Here is a 15,609-nt window from a genome sequence, read left to right on the forward strand (position 1 = left end):
TCCCCTTGCTCTAGAAACTAGCTATGTCACCTTGTTCTAGGTACAGTCAAGCTATGTCCCCTTGCTCTAGAAACTAGCTATGTCCCCTTGCTCTAGAAACTAGCTATGTCACCTTGCTCTAGGTACAGCCTAGCTATGTCACCTTGTTCTAGGTACAGCCTAGCTATGCCACCTTGTTCTAGGACAGGTTAGCTATGTCACCTTGCTCTAGGTACAGCCTAGCTATGTCCCCTTGCTCTAGAAACTAGCTATGTCACCTTGCTCTAGGTACAGCCTAGCTATGTCACCTTGTTCTAGGTACAGCCTAGCTATGCCACCTTGTTCTAGGACAGGTTAGCTATGTCACCTTGCTCTAGGTACAGCCTAGCTATGTCCCCTTGCTCTAGAACTTAGCTATGTCACCTTGCTCTAGGTACAGCCTAGCTATGTCACCTTGTTCTAGGTACAGCCTAGCTATGTCACCTTGTTCTAGGACAGGTTAGCTATGTCACCTTGCTCTATGTACAGCCTAGCTATGTCCCCTTGCTCTAGAACTTAGCTATGTCACCTTGTTCAAGGTACAGCCTAGCTACTGGTATGTCACCTTGCTCTAGGTAAAGCCTGGCCAGATTGGCATAATGGACAAACGTGTTTTGCTAATACGTCACCTTGCTCTAGGTACAGCCTGGCCAGGTTGGCGTTGGCTTCGGCCTCCTTGCGGCCGCCGTCGGTCTTGACCTTCTGGGCGGAGGCTAGGGCCTGCAGGTGGAAGTGCAGGCTGATCCAGCCCTCCTCGGGGCCCGTGAAGTACTGCGCCAGGGCCAGCTGCTCCTCGTACACCTTCACAAAGTTCCCTACGCACATATAGATAGACATAGAAATAGAAATATTGTATAATAGAAATGCAATATTGTAATTATACAAGCACAATGAGATTCCAAGTGGCTACATAAAGAACACAAAAAATAAATATACAAAGACAGCCATGTACATTATATCTTATTGTATTTCTGCATTGCATGGTAGGATATGGTATCGTTTGCCTGGTTACCACCTGGTAATCACAAATGAGAATGTCTTTCAAATCGGAACGATTGTGCAAGGCAGCATGAATTTTCCCAGGTTATGATATTGTATGGTTCTGCACTTTATTGTATTGCACTCTATTCTACTCTATTCCATTACCAGTTCTGAAGGCGGCACTGATGAGGTGTGTCTGCAGGGTGAGCAGCTAGTGGGGCTGAATGTGTATGGTACAGTGATGTATTGTGCTGTATTGAACAATGCTGTTTTGCATTGTTCTCTATTGTATTCTAATCTATTCTAAATGTATGTGCTGCCTTTTTAACAGTTCTGAAGGCTGTCTCGGTGCAAGTCAGGTATGTCTTGTGGGGTGAGGAGATTGTGGGGCCAGAAGTGCATACTGTAATCCAGTGATTTTCAAAGTGGGGGCCGCAAGGGGATGCCAGGGGGGGCCCGTCAGGTTGGCAGGGAAAAAATAGCTAAATAAAATGAATAATTTAATAAATCTAATAGCTTACGTAGCTAAAAGAAACCAAAAACAAGCTGAACAAACCCAGTGGAATCATTTTCTTCTTTACAATGTTTATACATGTGTATTATGCGTTCTGTAGCACTATGAATGGGTTTAGGACTGCACAAACTTCATTAAGTCGTGAAAACAGGTGCACAGAAAAAATAGTGTGGCACGGCTCACGTCAGGGGGACCTTGGATGGAATATAGGGGTGGGGGTCCTTGCCTTGCCATGGTGAAGTTTGGGAACCCCTGTATTCTATTCTGTTATTTTCTAATCTATTCTATTTCTATTATGTTCTATACTATTCGTTTCAGCATTGTTGAGATGCATCTGGGTGAGCAGCTTGTGGGGCTGAATATGTATGGTATGGTATGGTATGTATGGTGTTGTATTGCACTGTCCTGTGCTGTATTGTATTGATATTACCTGTTCTGAATGCGGTCTTGGCACAGGTGAGGTGCGTCAGGAGGGTGAGTAGCTTGTGGGGCTGAATGTGTAAGAGTATTATTGTCCAAGTGCTTTATGCTACGATTATGTCGTCGATTGTTAATCGCTTTGTAAGAAAGCGCCTGCCAAATGTAATTTAATATAATATAATGTTGTATCCTATTGTATGTGTAACGGAGGCTAACTAGCACAGAGTTGGCGTGGAACGTTGGTAAACCTCCCTCCGATAGCCTCATACAGTCTCGTGCCGTTGGGCCGAGAGACTAGTCTCTTGGCCCAGCGGTATCGTACTGTGTCTCCCATTGCCGAACCGCTGTAGTTGACGAGGTCGCACGTTCGATCCCCGAGGGGGGTGAACAGGTGCAAGATGACCTCCGTCACAGTGGTGCCGCTGACCCGGGATGGGAGTGAGGTTTAAGGGGGAGAGTGTAACGGAGGCTAACTAGCACAGAGTTGGCGTGGAACGTTGGTAAACCTCCCTCCGATAGCCTCATACAGTCTCGTGCCGTTGGGCCGAGAGACTAGTCTCTTGGCCCAGCGGTATCGCACTGTGTCTCCCATTGCCGAACCGTTGTAGTTGACAAGGTCGCACGTTCGATCCCCGAGGGGGGTAAACAGGTGCAAGATGACCTCCGTCACATATGGTAGCCTATTGTTTTGTTACTACCTGTTCTGAAGGCGGTCTCTGCGCAGGTGAGGTGCGTCTGGAGGGTGAGGAGCTTGTGGGGCTGCTCCTGCAGGGGGGGCAGGTACCAGAGGGCGTTATCGGGGCCGCCGGCCTGCCGCGTCTCCTCGAAGCGCTGGAGCACCGACAGCAGCTCCTGGAAGGAGAGGTGGAAGCCCTGCCGCAGCATGGCCACACACACATTCTGCCGCTGCGAGTTACGCCACCTGGGGTACAGCAGAAACACGTTTGGAGAGGTGGTTACACAGACATTACATTATATTACATTACAACACATCACATTGCATTAAGCTTTTATCCAATGCGCCTTACAGCTTACAGGGTGTTTAGGCTACCATCCCTAGTAGAGCAATGTGGGGTCAGGTGGAAGAAATAGTCTCAAATAGTCCCAAATAGTCAATAGTCCCAAACCTTAAGGCTTAAGGGAACTTAGCCTATATGAGCCTTAACAAAGTTAAATTCACCTAGACAAAGCACACACACACACACAATATATATATTTTTTTAACTAATGTACAATCCCGGTATCTTTCACTTACATAGCCTAGCCCTAGGCCAATGTCTGATGCACTTTCACAGGTGCCCACAATCCAAATGAATCCTCATTTAGGCCTACGACGCACTTCCACCTGTTAACCTGTGTGACATGTGCTCTAACCCTGGGTGACAAACAAATCGTTTAGCGAGTTTTCAGAGCCTACCAAAAGCACAAAAAACAACTCACAGAGCAATTTCATCTTTTGATGGACGTGGAGTTTGACCAGTGTGGTCTATGGGCTGTGGGGTGGTCCTTGTTTTCTTCGGACTGCGCGACCTTAAAAAAAATGACCAGCTGATGTTTAAGCCTCGAATCTACCGATGCCTAAGAGAAATTGCGACCTGAAGCATGACATGCATACCTAACAGCCAGGTCAGTGATTTTGTTGGCGCTGATGTCAGGCAACAACGCGAGGACTCGAGAGGCACTCATGGCTCTTTTTTGACATTCTGCAAAGATTGAAAGGAAGTTCAAGGAGTCTCGGGTAACCGGAACAGCAAAGAAAGCGATAACCTGCTAAAGACACGTCTTATTTGTTTGTTAGTTACAAAGATACAATTACATTAATCCACATTCCTATCCTATTGGGAGGAACTCACCCCTTTCTTCCTGTTCATGTGGGACTTTACTTGACGGCGATTACGAGACACATTGACTGTCGCCATAGTGACAGACGCGCGCTCCTGCTTCTGGTAAAAAGTAGCACTACAAAGAGGCCAGAAGGGGGTAGCATAGCATATTTCAGTGCAGAGCCGTAGGCTATATAAAGATTTTATATAGGCCTTTAAGATAGATTTTATTGTGTGTGTGTGTGTGTGTGTGTGTGTGTGTGTGTGTGTGTGTGTGTGTGTGTGTGTGTGTGTGTGTGTGTGTGTGTGTGTGTGCGCGCGCGCGCGCGCGTGTGTGTGTGGACTATGAAAAATTGTTAATTAAGTCCTTAATTTTGGTTAGGCTATAATAAACTTGTAGGCCTAAGTTAAATGGCAATATTCCCTTGCTGAGAACTTTGTTGTGCCTAGGCTGTATGGCATAAGTAGGCCATAATTAGGCTACAGAATTAAAAAAAAGAATGATGCACTGGTGGTGTAGCATTTCACAGAAAGTTCAGGGCCTATTTTGAGTGATGTAGGCCAACTGGACCTGGCACATTCTGTCACACAAAGTATATAGGCCTAAATCAGAGCCAATTCAGAGTGGCCTGAAGTAGGCAACTGCCACCAAGTTATTAATCAGAGCTCGTTCCACTGCCCCCTGCGTGGCAAACTTTCAAGTAGATGATGAGTGAATACCACGATAATAAATGTATTACATTTTACATTACATTAGGCAGAGGATTTTATTCAAAGTGACTTACAATCAAGGACATAGCATACAACGCTTGCAGATACAAAGTGCACAGGACATACAGAACAATGAGTAGGCGTACAGATGCCATATAGTGGTTTTTTTTCTCTATTTTAAGTAGGCCTACATTAACTCAGGATTAAGTAGTAGGGTGAAATGCCCCAATGTTTGAAAATCCTGCTCTGCTTTTGCAAAATTGTTCCTTTGTATTAACATAACGCCCTTGTAAAATCTTAACAAATTTGATTAATGCTAAAGGGTGGCACAATATGCTTGAAATTTTGAATGGCAGTGGATGGGCGATTTTAGCAAAATCCTTGAAAAGTGTGTTTTTACACTATTTTGGTTAAAACTAGTAAAGAGAATCATTTGGAAGAATGCTCCAGTTCCCTTTCCACTTTCCCAGATTTGAAATTCCCTGTGCCTGTTTTTAATCTTTTAGCCATGTTCCAACACCCATCCATTATTTAGCCATTTGGGTTCTGATGTCCTGGGGAAGTGGAAAAGCAACTGGAGCATTCTTCCATATGTCTGTCCTTCCTGTTTTTGATCAAAACAGTCTAAAAAATACACTTTGCACAGAATTAGCTAAAAATGCCACTCTCTCACTCACTACCACTCTTAAACATTTGCTAGAAATGTACAAGGGCGTTATGATAGCAAACAAGTTCTTATTTTCGAGGGGTGTTTGATGCAGAGTAGACATATACACCCACACACCAAAACACACAGCATGCCCATGCTGCACCACAGGACGACTATCTTAGAGGGACTTTAATGAAAAACCTTCATCTGGTGGTGTTTGCCTTCATGTAAAGATGCAATGCAGATAATACCACTGCTTCTCCCACTGTATTTATACCAGCCAGCCTATACCAAAGTACAAGGTCAGCTCTGCTTCTCTGAGCCTAAGCAAACCTTTACTTTCCTTTTATTCATTACATTCCCTGATGCACATGTAGGCTACTTGTGTGGTGGGGCTCAGCACCCCCACTGTTACCAACTACCCTGAGGAACACGCTGTGCACTCCCATACGGTACTTTGCGTTCACCCACCACTTCACTTGGAGTGTATATTTAGAGCAGTGCTAGTGTGATCTGCTAATGTATTTCTGACAGGGGGAGCATTTTGGCAGTATTTTGACTGGTAAGCTACCACCCCCGTGTCTCCTACACGTCCGCGCCTCGCTTGCACCGATGAGCCCATGGCCTTCCCAACCAGCTGGATGCTATGGAGCCTGCCAAACTTTTATTGAGAACTACAGGATACATAGGACACATGGGCTATTTTAATACTGGTGTACAATATATATCATTATTTTTAAACGTCCATACTGGTGTGGTGTCCTGACATATTTGGGTGTGAACAGTTTGTCAACAAGGGGGAGGTTGCCTACGAGTGTGCATCCCCCACCTGTGGCATATTTATACCAGCCAGAAGGACAAGGCCAGCTCTGCTTCACTGAAATCAGCTGTAGGTCTGCAGTAGACTCCATACCTGGAACAGTCTACTGAAGTTACGACACTGTGAATGAGCTTCCAGCGTTCCTCAGAACTGGATCAGGACCTTGGACAGCAGCATGTTGCGCTGCAGTAGACCAATGCAGGCCTACTTACGATCAGTTGATTTGTGTTGTGTTTTTTATATACAACGCAGTCTATTTGCCTCATTAGTTACATTGGAATAACTACTCTAACAGCTATGTAATATGGTCTATACTTACACCATGGATTCAATTCTAATATTTTTTGCCTCTGACACATCTGATAGAAACAGGTAAAAAAGGAAGGGCAGAGTACAAGGCCAGGGCAGAAACTACAAGCTCTCCACTGCCCCCCTGTGGTAAACGTGATTACAGCAGATTAGAGACTGAAAGAAGATGAATGGCACTGAGATCCACTTAGTCATTTAGGCCCAGAGGTGTCAAAAGTAGAAGCTACAAAACGTGCTACAGTTTCCTTCCAACACTTTACTGAGGAACTGGTTACTGTAGACCAGGGGTTCCCAACCTATTCCAACTTGGGGCACACTTGAAATGTTCACAAATGTTCAGGGTCCACCTCTACCCCAATAAACAATGCAGTTCAAATACATAGTCAACAGTAACATGCACACAAAAAATATTCTGATTTTTAGAAATTGATTTCAAGGTCCACTTGGAACACCATCAGGGCCCACCCGTGGGTCCTGGACCACAGTTTGAGAACCACTGCTGTAGACCACAGTTACTATCTGATCATCTAATTCTGAGCTGATTGGATAAAATTTGTGGCAGTTTTTTCCAGCAACAACACAGTCCATATACCTTAGTAGGTAAAGTCGAATAACTGCTGTAAATGTAATATCATGGTGTTGCACTTACACAATGACTTTAGGCCTAATTTTAACCTATGATATAAAATGTACGCTATTACCACTATTCTTTGGGGGTTGGACAAATGGACTTGTCTGTTTTCATTCACATTAAACTACAAATGTTTGAATTTCAAATGAAGACAAGAGGTCATTGGTTTGCATGTAATCATCAATATGACATCCTTTATTGTAATCGTCTCTACAAAATCATAAAAATCTGTTTTACAAACGGCAAAATAAACTGCTCTTAACATAACGCATTTCTAAAGCAGCGTTTTTTTTGTCATCTGAGCACAAAAAGCCATAGAAAAACAGCAAACAACATTTTAACTACAACTCTTTAACTAATGTGCATGTTTCGTGTACACTTGATGAAAGATTGTCTGAATCAATTTAACAACTGAACAAGTATTCCATGTTCTTCACTGATTGAAATTACTTGAAACAGGTGACTGGAGTGATGACCAGTGGAGCAGAGTTCTTGCCATTCTCATGTAGGCAGGGGCTGAAGTAGGGATAGATTTTCTCCCTGAAGGAGACACCTTTGAAAGAGTAGATTAGACTCCACCTGTCTGCATCATAAAAGGAGACCAAACCTGCCCCATAATCCACAAACACCCCCACCCTCTCTGGCTTCTCTGTCAGGGAGAGGGTGACAGAGGGAACATCTAATGCCTCATACTCACTATCCCTCAGCCATATTGTCCAGAACCCATTTGTAGGGCTCAGATATGTTTCACCTTTTCTATCATAGGATTCTCTGGCTACTCCCATGTACCATTTTGTCTTACCACTGACCTGCACCTCAATGTAAAATCTACCAGAGCTGAAGCTTGCCCAGTACATCGATATCATTATCAAACCGTTTGGGGTTGTCAGGACTATCCTTCACTTCTTTCCCATCAGCAGACAGGATGAGGTCCGTATGAGCTGTATCATGATCAAGCGTCACATCCACTAGAGAGAGAGAGAGAGAGAGAGAGAGAGAGAGAGAGAGAGAGACAGAGAGAGAGAGAGTTAATTAATTCGTTAATTCATTAGTAGGCCTGTATTGTATTGTATTGTATTGTATTGTATTGTATTGTAATGCAGGAATAGTTCAATTTTGCTGTCTGTCTGTTCTATTAATCAGCAAGGTCTCATATTTATATCCCCGAAACGCGGAGCGTCGGGGATGTAATGGTTTTGCGTGCACCGCCGCCGCCGCCGCCGCCGCGTCCGCCGCCGCGTCCGCCGCCGCGTAAGGTCTTTCGTGTTAACGCGATAACTTTTGAACGGATGTTTGGATTTGTCCCAGATTTGGTGTGTGAATGCTCTAGGGCAGGTTCATGAACTGATTCGAGTTTGGAGGTCAACAATTTCAAGATGGCCGAATTCAAGATGGCCGAATTTTTGTTTGGCCCATTACTTCTGACCGGGTGGATGGATTTGTCCCAGATTTGGTGTGTGAATGCTCTAGGGTGGGTTCATGAACTGATTAGAGTTTGGAGGTTAACACTTTCAAGATGGCCGAATTCAAGATGGCTGAATTTTTGTTTGGTCCATAACTTCTGACCGGGTGGATGGATTTTTCCCAGATTTGGTGTGTGAATGTTCTAGGGTAGGTTCATGAACTGATTCGAGTTTGGAGGTCAACAATTTCAAGATGGCCGAATTCAAGATGGCCGAATTTTTGTTTGGCCCATTACTTCTGACCGGGTGGATGGATTTGTCCCAGATTTGGTGTGTGAATGCTCTAGGGTGGGTTCATGAACTGATTAGAGTTTGGAGGTTAACACTTTCAAGATGGCCGAATTCAAGATGGCCGAATTTTTGTTTGGTCCATAACTTCTGACCGGGTGGATGGATTTGTCCCAGATTTGGTGTGTGAATGTTCTAGGGTAGGTTCATGAACTGATTCGAGTTTGGAGGTCAACAATTTCAAGATGGCCGAATTCAAGATGGCCGAATTTTTGTTTGGCCCATTACTTCTGACCGGGTGGATGGATTTGTCACAGATTTGGTGTGTGAATGCTCTAGGGTGGGTTCATGAACTGATTAGAGTTTGGAGGTTAACACTTTCAAGATGGCCGAATTCAAGATGGCCGATTTGATTGATTTGCCCGGTAACTCCTTAATTTAATGGTTCACCATTTCAGTGAATCTACCATATCAGGTAGGCCTACAGTGTAATAACCAGTGTAACAATATTTAATACCATGTAATACTAGTGTAATACCAGTGTAAAAATAGGCAATACCAGGTACAGTGTAATAACCAGTGTAACAATAAGTAATACCATGTAATACTAGTGTAATACCAGTGTACAAATATGCAATACCATGTAATACCACTTACACACAAATAGCCTACATGATATAAGTACAAAATTGGTACATGGTGTCACACTGGTATGACGTGGTATTAAATATTGTTACACTGGTTATTACACTGTACCTAATGTGGTATATCCACTGTAATAGTGAACCATTAAAACAGTGTTACCATTTGCCCCATTATTTCCTTCATTTACACAATAGTCATTTGGTTTTAAGCCTATGCACGTCATTGATCTATGTATAGATATTAAATATATTTATTTTATATTTTGTATTTATCATAAACGTTCATGAAAAGGTGGACAGGAGTGGTAGGAATGATTGGGGACTGGAAGCGTCGCGTTTCGGGGATATACCTTAAGCAGTCGAAGGCGACTGCACAGGCAGTCTAGTTTCCATAGTAAACAGAATAGTAATAATAGGGAAATTAGCATTATATAGATTAGTATTTTGGATAAGGTGTATGAAGTTGCACATTTTCAGCTCTCATTTTTCCTTCATCACTGCTGTGATGCCAAACACACTATTTGTTGATATTAAAATTACATTTCCATCCTGGCTCTCACCAGCCCCTGGTGTATTTAAACTCAGCATCCTGAGCTTATTCAATGATCTGGAGGATTTTCAGATTCATCCAGCTCCCCATGCAGCCATACCAACCAGTTTTGCAGTTTCCGAAATGTCACGTATGTTTAAACAAGTGAAGGAAAAAAATAAGTGAAACGTGACAATTGTTTCAGATACTCGATACTCGCATGGACTCACTTGTCAACATTAATTCTGTAATTTCAACTGTATTTTCGAATCTGTGAGTACCGTATTGGCCCAAATACAAGACGATCCTGAATATAGGACAGCCCCATTTTGCAGATTAAATTTTGGAGAAAAACATTTTTTGATCAGCAACATTTTGTTTCACATACGAAACCTATTTATGTCAAAATGCTGTTTATAAATAATCAGATTTATATAGAACACATTACACACTGTAATTTCCATGAACATTCGTTGTAACAGACCACAGAGGTACATATTCAGCACAGATTTTCCGCCTCTTTTTGATCACTCAGGGTTTCCAGATAGGCGCTACTTTCTTGCACAGATGACCATTGAACGGCTTGTTGATGCCAGCATCCAAAACTTACTTAGGTACTTAGTCAAATCGCTGTTCATTTTCTGTTCGTCTGTTTTAACTCTGTCAGATGACCACCAAAAACTGAATGCAAATAAAAGCAGAACGATGAGACATGATCGAACATTGTTTTTTTTTCCCTGCAGTGTCCATCCACACCGCATTGATATTGACAGCTGATATAGAGGTCAGATTATTACCATTCATAGAGTAGGCTTAATGAGGATAGCATCTAAAAAATGTTAGAGCTTTTTTGCCTTTATTTCTGACACGACAGTGGAGGAGAGACAGGAAATGAGTGGGGAGAGAGAGACGGGAAGGATCAGCAAATGACCCAGGCTGGAATTGAACCCGTCGTGTCGCCAACATAGTAACCCAGTGACCTACCGTTAGGCCACGGCAGGGCCAGCAGCTACAAAGTTGATGTGGACAACACAACTTCTTGACCACTTCATTATGCAGTATTGTGTCATTGTTTTGAAAGACAATGGCTAAATCATTCAGTTAAGTCAAAACATTGTTTTTGGAGCTATTTTGTCATATCCGCAAAAATAAGACGACCTCCCTTTTTAAAGCGCTATTTTTGGAACAAAAACCTGCTCTTATACGGGCCAGTACGGTAGTTCAAGTAGTACTTTATTAAGGGGCTGATTACGCATATGCAGATATAGTTATAGTTACAGTTATAGCGGATATATTTTTATCCGTTTAGGTAGCCCTACATATAAACACATGTGGGGGAAAATGAGGAGTTTTGAAATGAGCATTCTAATACTCTGTTTACATGTTTTAAAAGAATATATCCATATACATATACAAAAACATTCATACTGTATCAATATGCAACAGCTTCTAAAAATATATGACAAGTACTTTCTCCAATCACGTGATTTTTTTTTTTTTTTTAATAAAATCATGCCTTCGCAGACCTAAGCCTATGCCATCATTTCAGATGAATGTTTGTGGACCAAGGCAGAATCCATTCATCTGGCAAGAGTCAGGTTATTACATTTCTAAAAATCAAAATAATTCATTTGCATCAATAAATACACACAGATATTATACTACATTTACAACTGCAATCAAAATAAGCTTTGATCCATCAAAAATGAAATGAATGTACTTCTCTAAATCAAATCAAATGAATCTGTTTGCATTAATAAAAACACATACCTGCATACTGTGTAATCTGTTTTTCTGTATGGAAAAAACACAGTGAAAATATTAATGAAGTTTCATTACTATTCAATAATTTTCACTTCTACATCACACTGGTCCAAATGTATCTGTTTACTTCATACTCACTGGCAGTAACTGTCCTCTGTAGTAGGGTGTCCCTCTCGGCAGTGATGGCATCACATCTCTCCTGTAACTGAGATTTGTCTCTAGTCAGACAGTCATATTTATCTTGGAGCTGAGATTTCACTCTGTTTACGCGGTCATATCGTTCTTGTAAACTAGATTTCTCTGAGAACATATTATTGTATTCAGTCTGTAGCTGAGGTTTTTCTGAAAAGAGGCTGTCGTAACTGGCCTGTAATTTTGCTTGTTCTACACTCATGGTGTTGTAACTGGTCTGCAGCTGAATTTTCTCTCTGTTGAGATTGTCATATCGTTTTTGTAAGTTGGACCTCTCTGACACCAAGTTATTGTATCGGGTCTGCAGTATAGATTTCTCTGAAACCAAGTTGTCCTGCTTCATCATCTGGACTGCAATGCCACACAGCAGGAGAGTGCACAGCAGACCCAGACACACAACAGCAGTCTTCCAGGGCCCTGCAGAAGAGAGACAGTAGATTTCCTAAAATGAGCTCAATAGTCTGTTAATTGAGTCCACAAAAGCATCATGTGCAGATCTACAAGGTCACTTTAACAACTTTACTTAAAGGGAAACTCCGGCTAATTTCAACATGCAGTTGTATGATTAATTATAATTATATATGCTCACTCTACCCTTGACTAATACTCGAATATATGCCATTTTTTTATTTAGGCCTATCCAAGATTCTGGCCACAGGGGCATAGGTTTGTTTACATATGGCTTGCAATGTCTTAACATGCCCCAAATATAATTCCAAAAGTTCTGAAACACCAGTAGACACCTTACAACAAACCACAAACTTTTTTGATGATTTTTTATTTCACTGTAAACAAACACATGCCCTGGCCTGGATCTCAGAAATGGCTGAACAAAAATATGCATACTGTCATGTCAAGGGTAGAGTGAGCAATGCAACTGCATATTAAAATTAACAATATTCTCGTTTAAGATGCTATTGATGATTTATTGATGATGCTCAGATGCTCTGTGTACTGAGTTTAAAGTTTGTTCAAAACAATCTAGCTTCCAATCTACAGAGCAGGAAAAGCATGGTTAACATAAAAGCAACTTCAGTGAGAAAGCCTAGAAGCACCACTACTTTATCAGCATACATACTTCAAATGTGATGCTGGGTGCAGGGTGCAAATTCTACAAAGGAAACATTGAGAGCATCCTCTCCAGCTGGATTGCTGTGTGGAGTGGAAGCTGCACTGACAGTCCGCTGATGTTATGGTTCATAAACAAGAATGCAAAGCCAACAAATACAAAGTACAAATCGATTTGGCAGATATCCCCTTACTTTCACACTTAAACACATCACTAGAATGAAGGCCAAGTTTACATTTGCATGTTGAGCAATTGAGGACATACAGTGCTATTTAAAAATGGTCCTATTATTTTCGGATCTTGCACTCTATTAGCTTCTTATTGTACATACACTGTATGATGAACTATTTTCCTTTGCACTAAAACCTACTCTACTGCACTGTATACAAATTGTAATTGCCTATAACGTAAAATCAAAGAAAGTGACGTACCAATAATGGTGGAAGATGAATCAGGCTCAATCGGGACCTTGTGCTTTTCTTCTGCTGCAAGGTCTTGAGCTTGGACATTGGTGGTTGGCGCTGTAGATGATTTCTTCTCCCTACTCCCCCTCCAAGTGACTTTGTTACCAGTCTCATCATCAGATAGATTCGGGGTGAATTGATTTCTCCCAGAGGGGGGATTGCCTGCTGATGATGAATGAACTTAGCGGACCAAACAGCAAGTCATGAAATTATAACTCTATACCGTGACGAAGCATATTCTGCAATGTCACAGATACCCTATTGGTCAGCAAAGTCACCAAATCAATTTCCCCAATTTGCAAACCCCTGACCTGTTTTGATGAAAGTAACTGCTGGTTGTCCTTTTCGCCCATCCTGAACTACAGTAAAGATGGACACAGAATGTCCAATGTCTGGTGTCAGGCCTGTGATGACTACACTGCAGGACTCTGTGGTGATGGTCTGGGGCTCAGCCCCTTTGCTGTGGTAGGAGACCAGGAAACTGTGTGGAATCTCATCCATCTCACTGGGCATGCTCCAACTCAGATGGGCAGATGTTGCAGTCACAGACCCCACCACTAGATTCCCAGGGATGGGGATGCCTAGAATGCATTCATACACAGCAACTTTGGTTGACAATTCAATTAGAGGTGTCAGGACAATGCATTGATTCATGACAATGTACAGTATTGCAATACTTCTTTTCACAATATACTGCCTCGATTCATGACAATCGATTATATAATAATAATAAAATTGAATTTGCCACATTTTTTCTCAGTAGAGTAAATAATATGTATTTAAGTTTGTACACCCTTTGAAATTTAAGCAGAATCTGTTTTTTCCTTCTTGTGATTTCCGGGAAGATCAGACGATGTTTTAATAAGACCAATTTTGACAGAAATGCGAAAAATTTCCAAGGGTGTACAAACGTTTTCCTATGACTGTATCTCCCAGATGCTAAAATGCTTAACTAAAGATATATGAATGCTACACAGCAACTGACGAATAAGATGTATTTCAAGTAGGGTTGGGACATTAATGCATTAATTTTGATTAATTAATCACTCGATTCGATTAATTAATTAACGCGATTTAAAAAAATGATCGCACTATAATACAGATATATACAGTAGTTCTGGATTAGACCAGTGGAGGGCAGTATTATGTCTTATGGTGAACAGGAAGCTGAGAAGAGTTCTCTCTTCATTTGAAAATGAACCATATTTTTAGATTAAGCTTATTTATTGTAATTATTCAAAATCCATGTGAAAAAACAAAATTTTCACTGTTCTCAAGTCAGATATTTAAATGCGATTAATTCAATTAATTAATTTCAAAACCTGTAGATTAATTCGATATTTTTTTCAAATCTAGTCCCAGCCCTAATTTTAAGTAGGCTAAATATCACAATGAATCGCAATACATGAATTAATAATGCATCATTACTAGAGATGCACCGGATCCTGATTTTTAGGATCCTGCCGGATAGGATCCACTGTTAAAGATCCTGCCGGATCCGGAACCGGATACCGGATCCTACGAAAGGGTTGGAACACATAGCCAACTTGCACACGTAGGCCCTTTTTATTACGTTGGCACAAACTGTTTTTAAGACTCATTGGCTTACTGCCACACTGCCTTCAATGACCGCTTCCAAAGGGCTTTCACTCCATGCAGCGATTGGGGTTGTGAAAGACTGACTGAAAAGCCTAGGCTAAGTAAAAAGTAGAGATGCCCCAGATCCTGATTTTTAGGTAACTGTCGGATACCTGATCCACTGCTTAAGATCCTGCGGGATCCGTATAGTCTGAAATAACCTATTATCCTGCCGGATCCGGAACCGGATCTTGGATCCTGTACATCTCTAGTCATTACAGAATTGGATCTTGGCATGTGTATCTTGATGCACGTTGAATCGTGAACGCTTTACCATTACCCGCCATCCCCTAAATGAAATACAGAATAGGCAGTATTCTTCCGGACGCGGCGCATGTAGTTGCAGCAGCTCCTTGCTTTCCCAACTTTCAGTGTTTATTTGTGTTAAAATGTGTCTTTCGAAATGTCTATCGTCGGAAACTATGTCGGAACGCACGTACAGTCGGCAACAGCTGTTGCAGATAAGAATGGACAACTTAAGCAATGCATTGGATATACCAACGAAGACGCTGGAAGAACTAGGAATACTTCGGCGGCATAGGACTACAGCGGACCCGTCTGCCTCGCCTACATGGAGACGCCGAAAGCGATGCTCCAGAATTAGGAAAAGGGGCAAACGAGGTGGCGTCGAAACACGGCTTGCAGCCAACCCAACTCGTCCAGCAATACCATCAATTCTCTTGGCAAACGTCAGATCTCTGGACAATAAGATGGATGACATACGGCTACTAAGATCAGCGAA

The 15,609-nt window shown here is 42.0% G+C and overlaps 2 protein-coding genes across 3 annotated transcripts in view; both read right to left on the reverse strand.

Annotated features, from left to right (window-relative positions):
• The window catches only part of LOC134437850 (tetratricopeptide repeat protein 29-like), an 8,837-nt gene extending 4,964 nt beyond the window's left edge, over window positions 1-3,873 (reverse strand). For both annotated transcript variants that reach the window (XM_063187401.1, XM_063187400.1), the window contains exons 1-5: window positions 3,787-3,873; window positions 3,549-3,636; window positions 3,374-3,463; window positions 2,632-2,855; window positions 648-833 (exon numbers count right to left, since the gene is read on the reverse strand). In XM_063187401.1, the coding sequence (XP_063043471.1) occupies window positions 648-833; window positions 2,632-2,855; window positions 3,374-3,463; window positions 3,549-3,619 (571 nt within the window). In that variant the 5' untranslated portion in view covers window positions 3,620-3,636; window positions 3,787-3,873. The remainder of the gene's footprint in view (window positions 1-647; window positions 834-2,631; window positions 2,856-3,373; window positions 3,464-3,548; window positions 3,637-3,786) is intronic.
• An 8,165-nt stretch (window positions 3,874-12,038) lies between these two features.
• LOC134437374 (tenascin-N-like) overlaps window positions 12,039-15,609 on the reverse strand; it is a 28,895-nt gene continuing 25,324 nt past the window's right edge. Inside the window, exons 3-4 of the mRNA XM_063186867.1 lie at window positions 13,593-13,810; window positions 12,039-12,047 (exon numbers count right to left, since the gene is read on the reverse strand). Coding sequence (XP_063042937.1) covers window positions 12,039-12,047; window positions 13,593-13,810 — 227 coding nt within the window. The remainder of the gene's footprint in view (window positions 12,048-13,592; window positions 13,811-15,609) is intronic.

This window comes from Engraulis encrasicolus, chromosome 21 (assembly GCF_034702125.1).
Source record: "Engraulis encrasicolus isolate BLACKSEA-1 chromosome 21, IST_EnEncr_1.0, whole genome shotgun sequence".
NCBI lineage: Eukaryota > Metazoa > Chordata > Actinopteri > Clupeiformes > Engraulidae > Engraulis > Engraulis encrasicolus.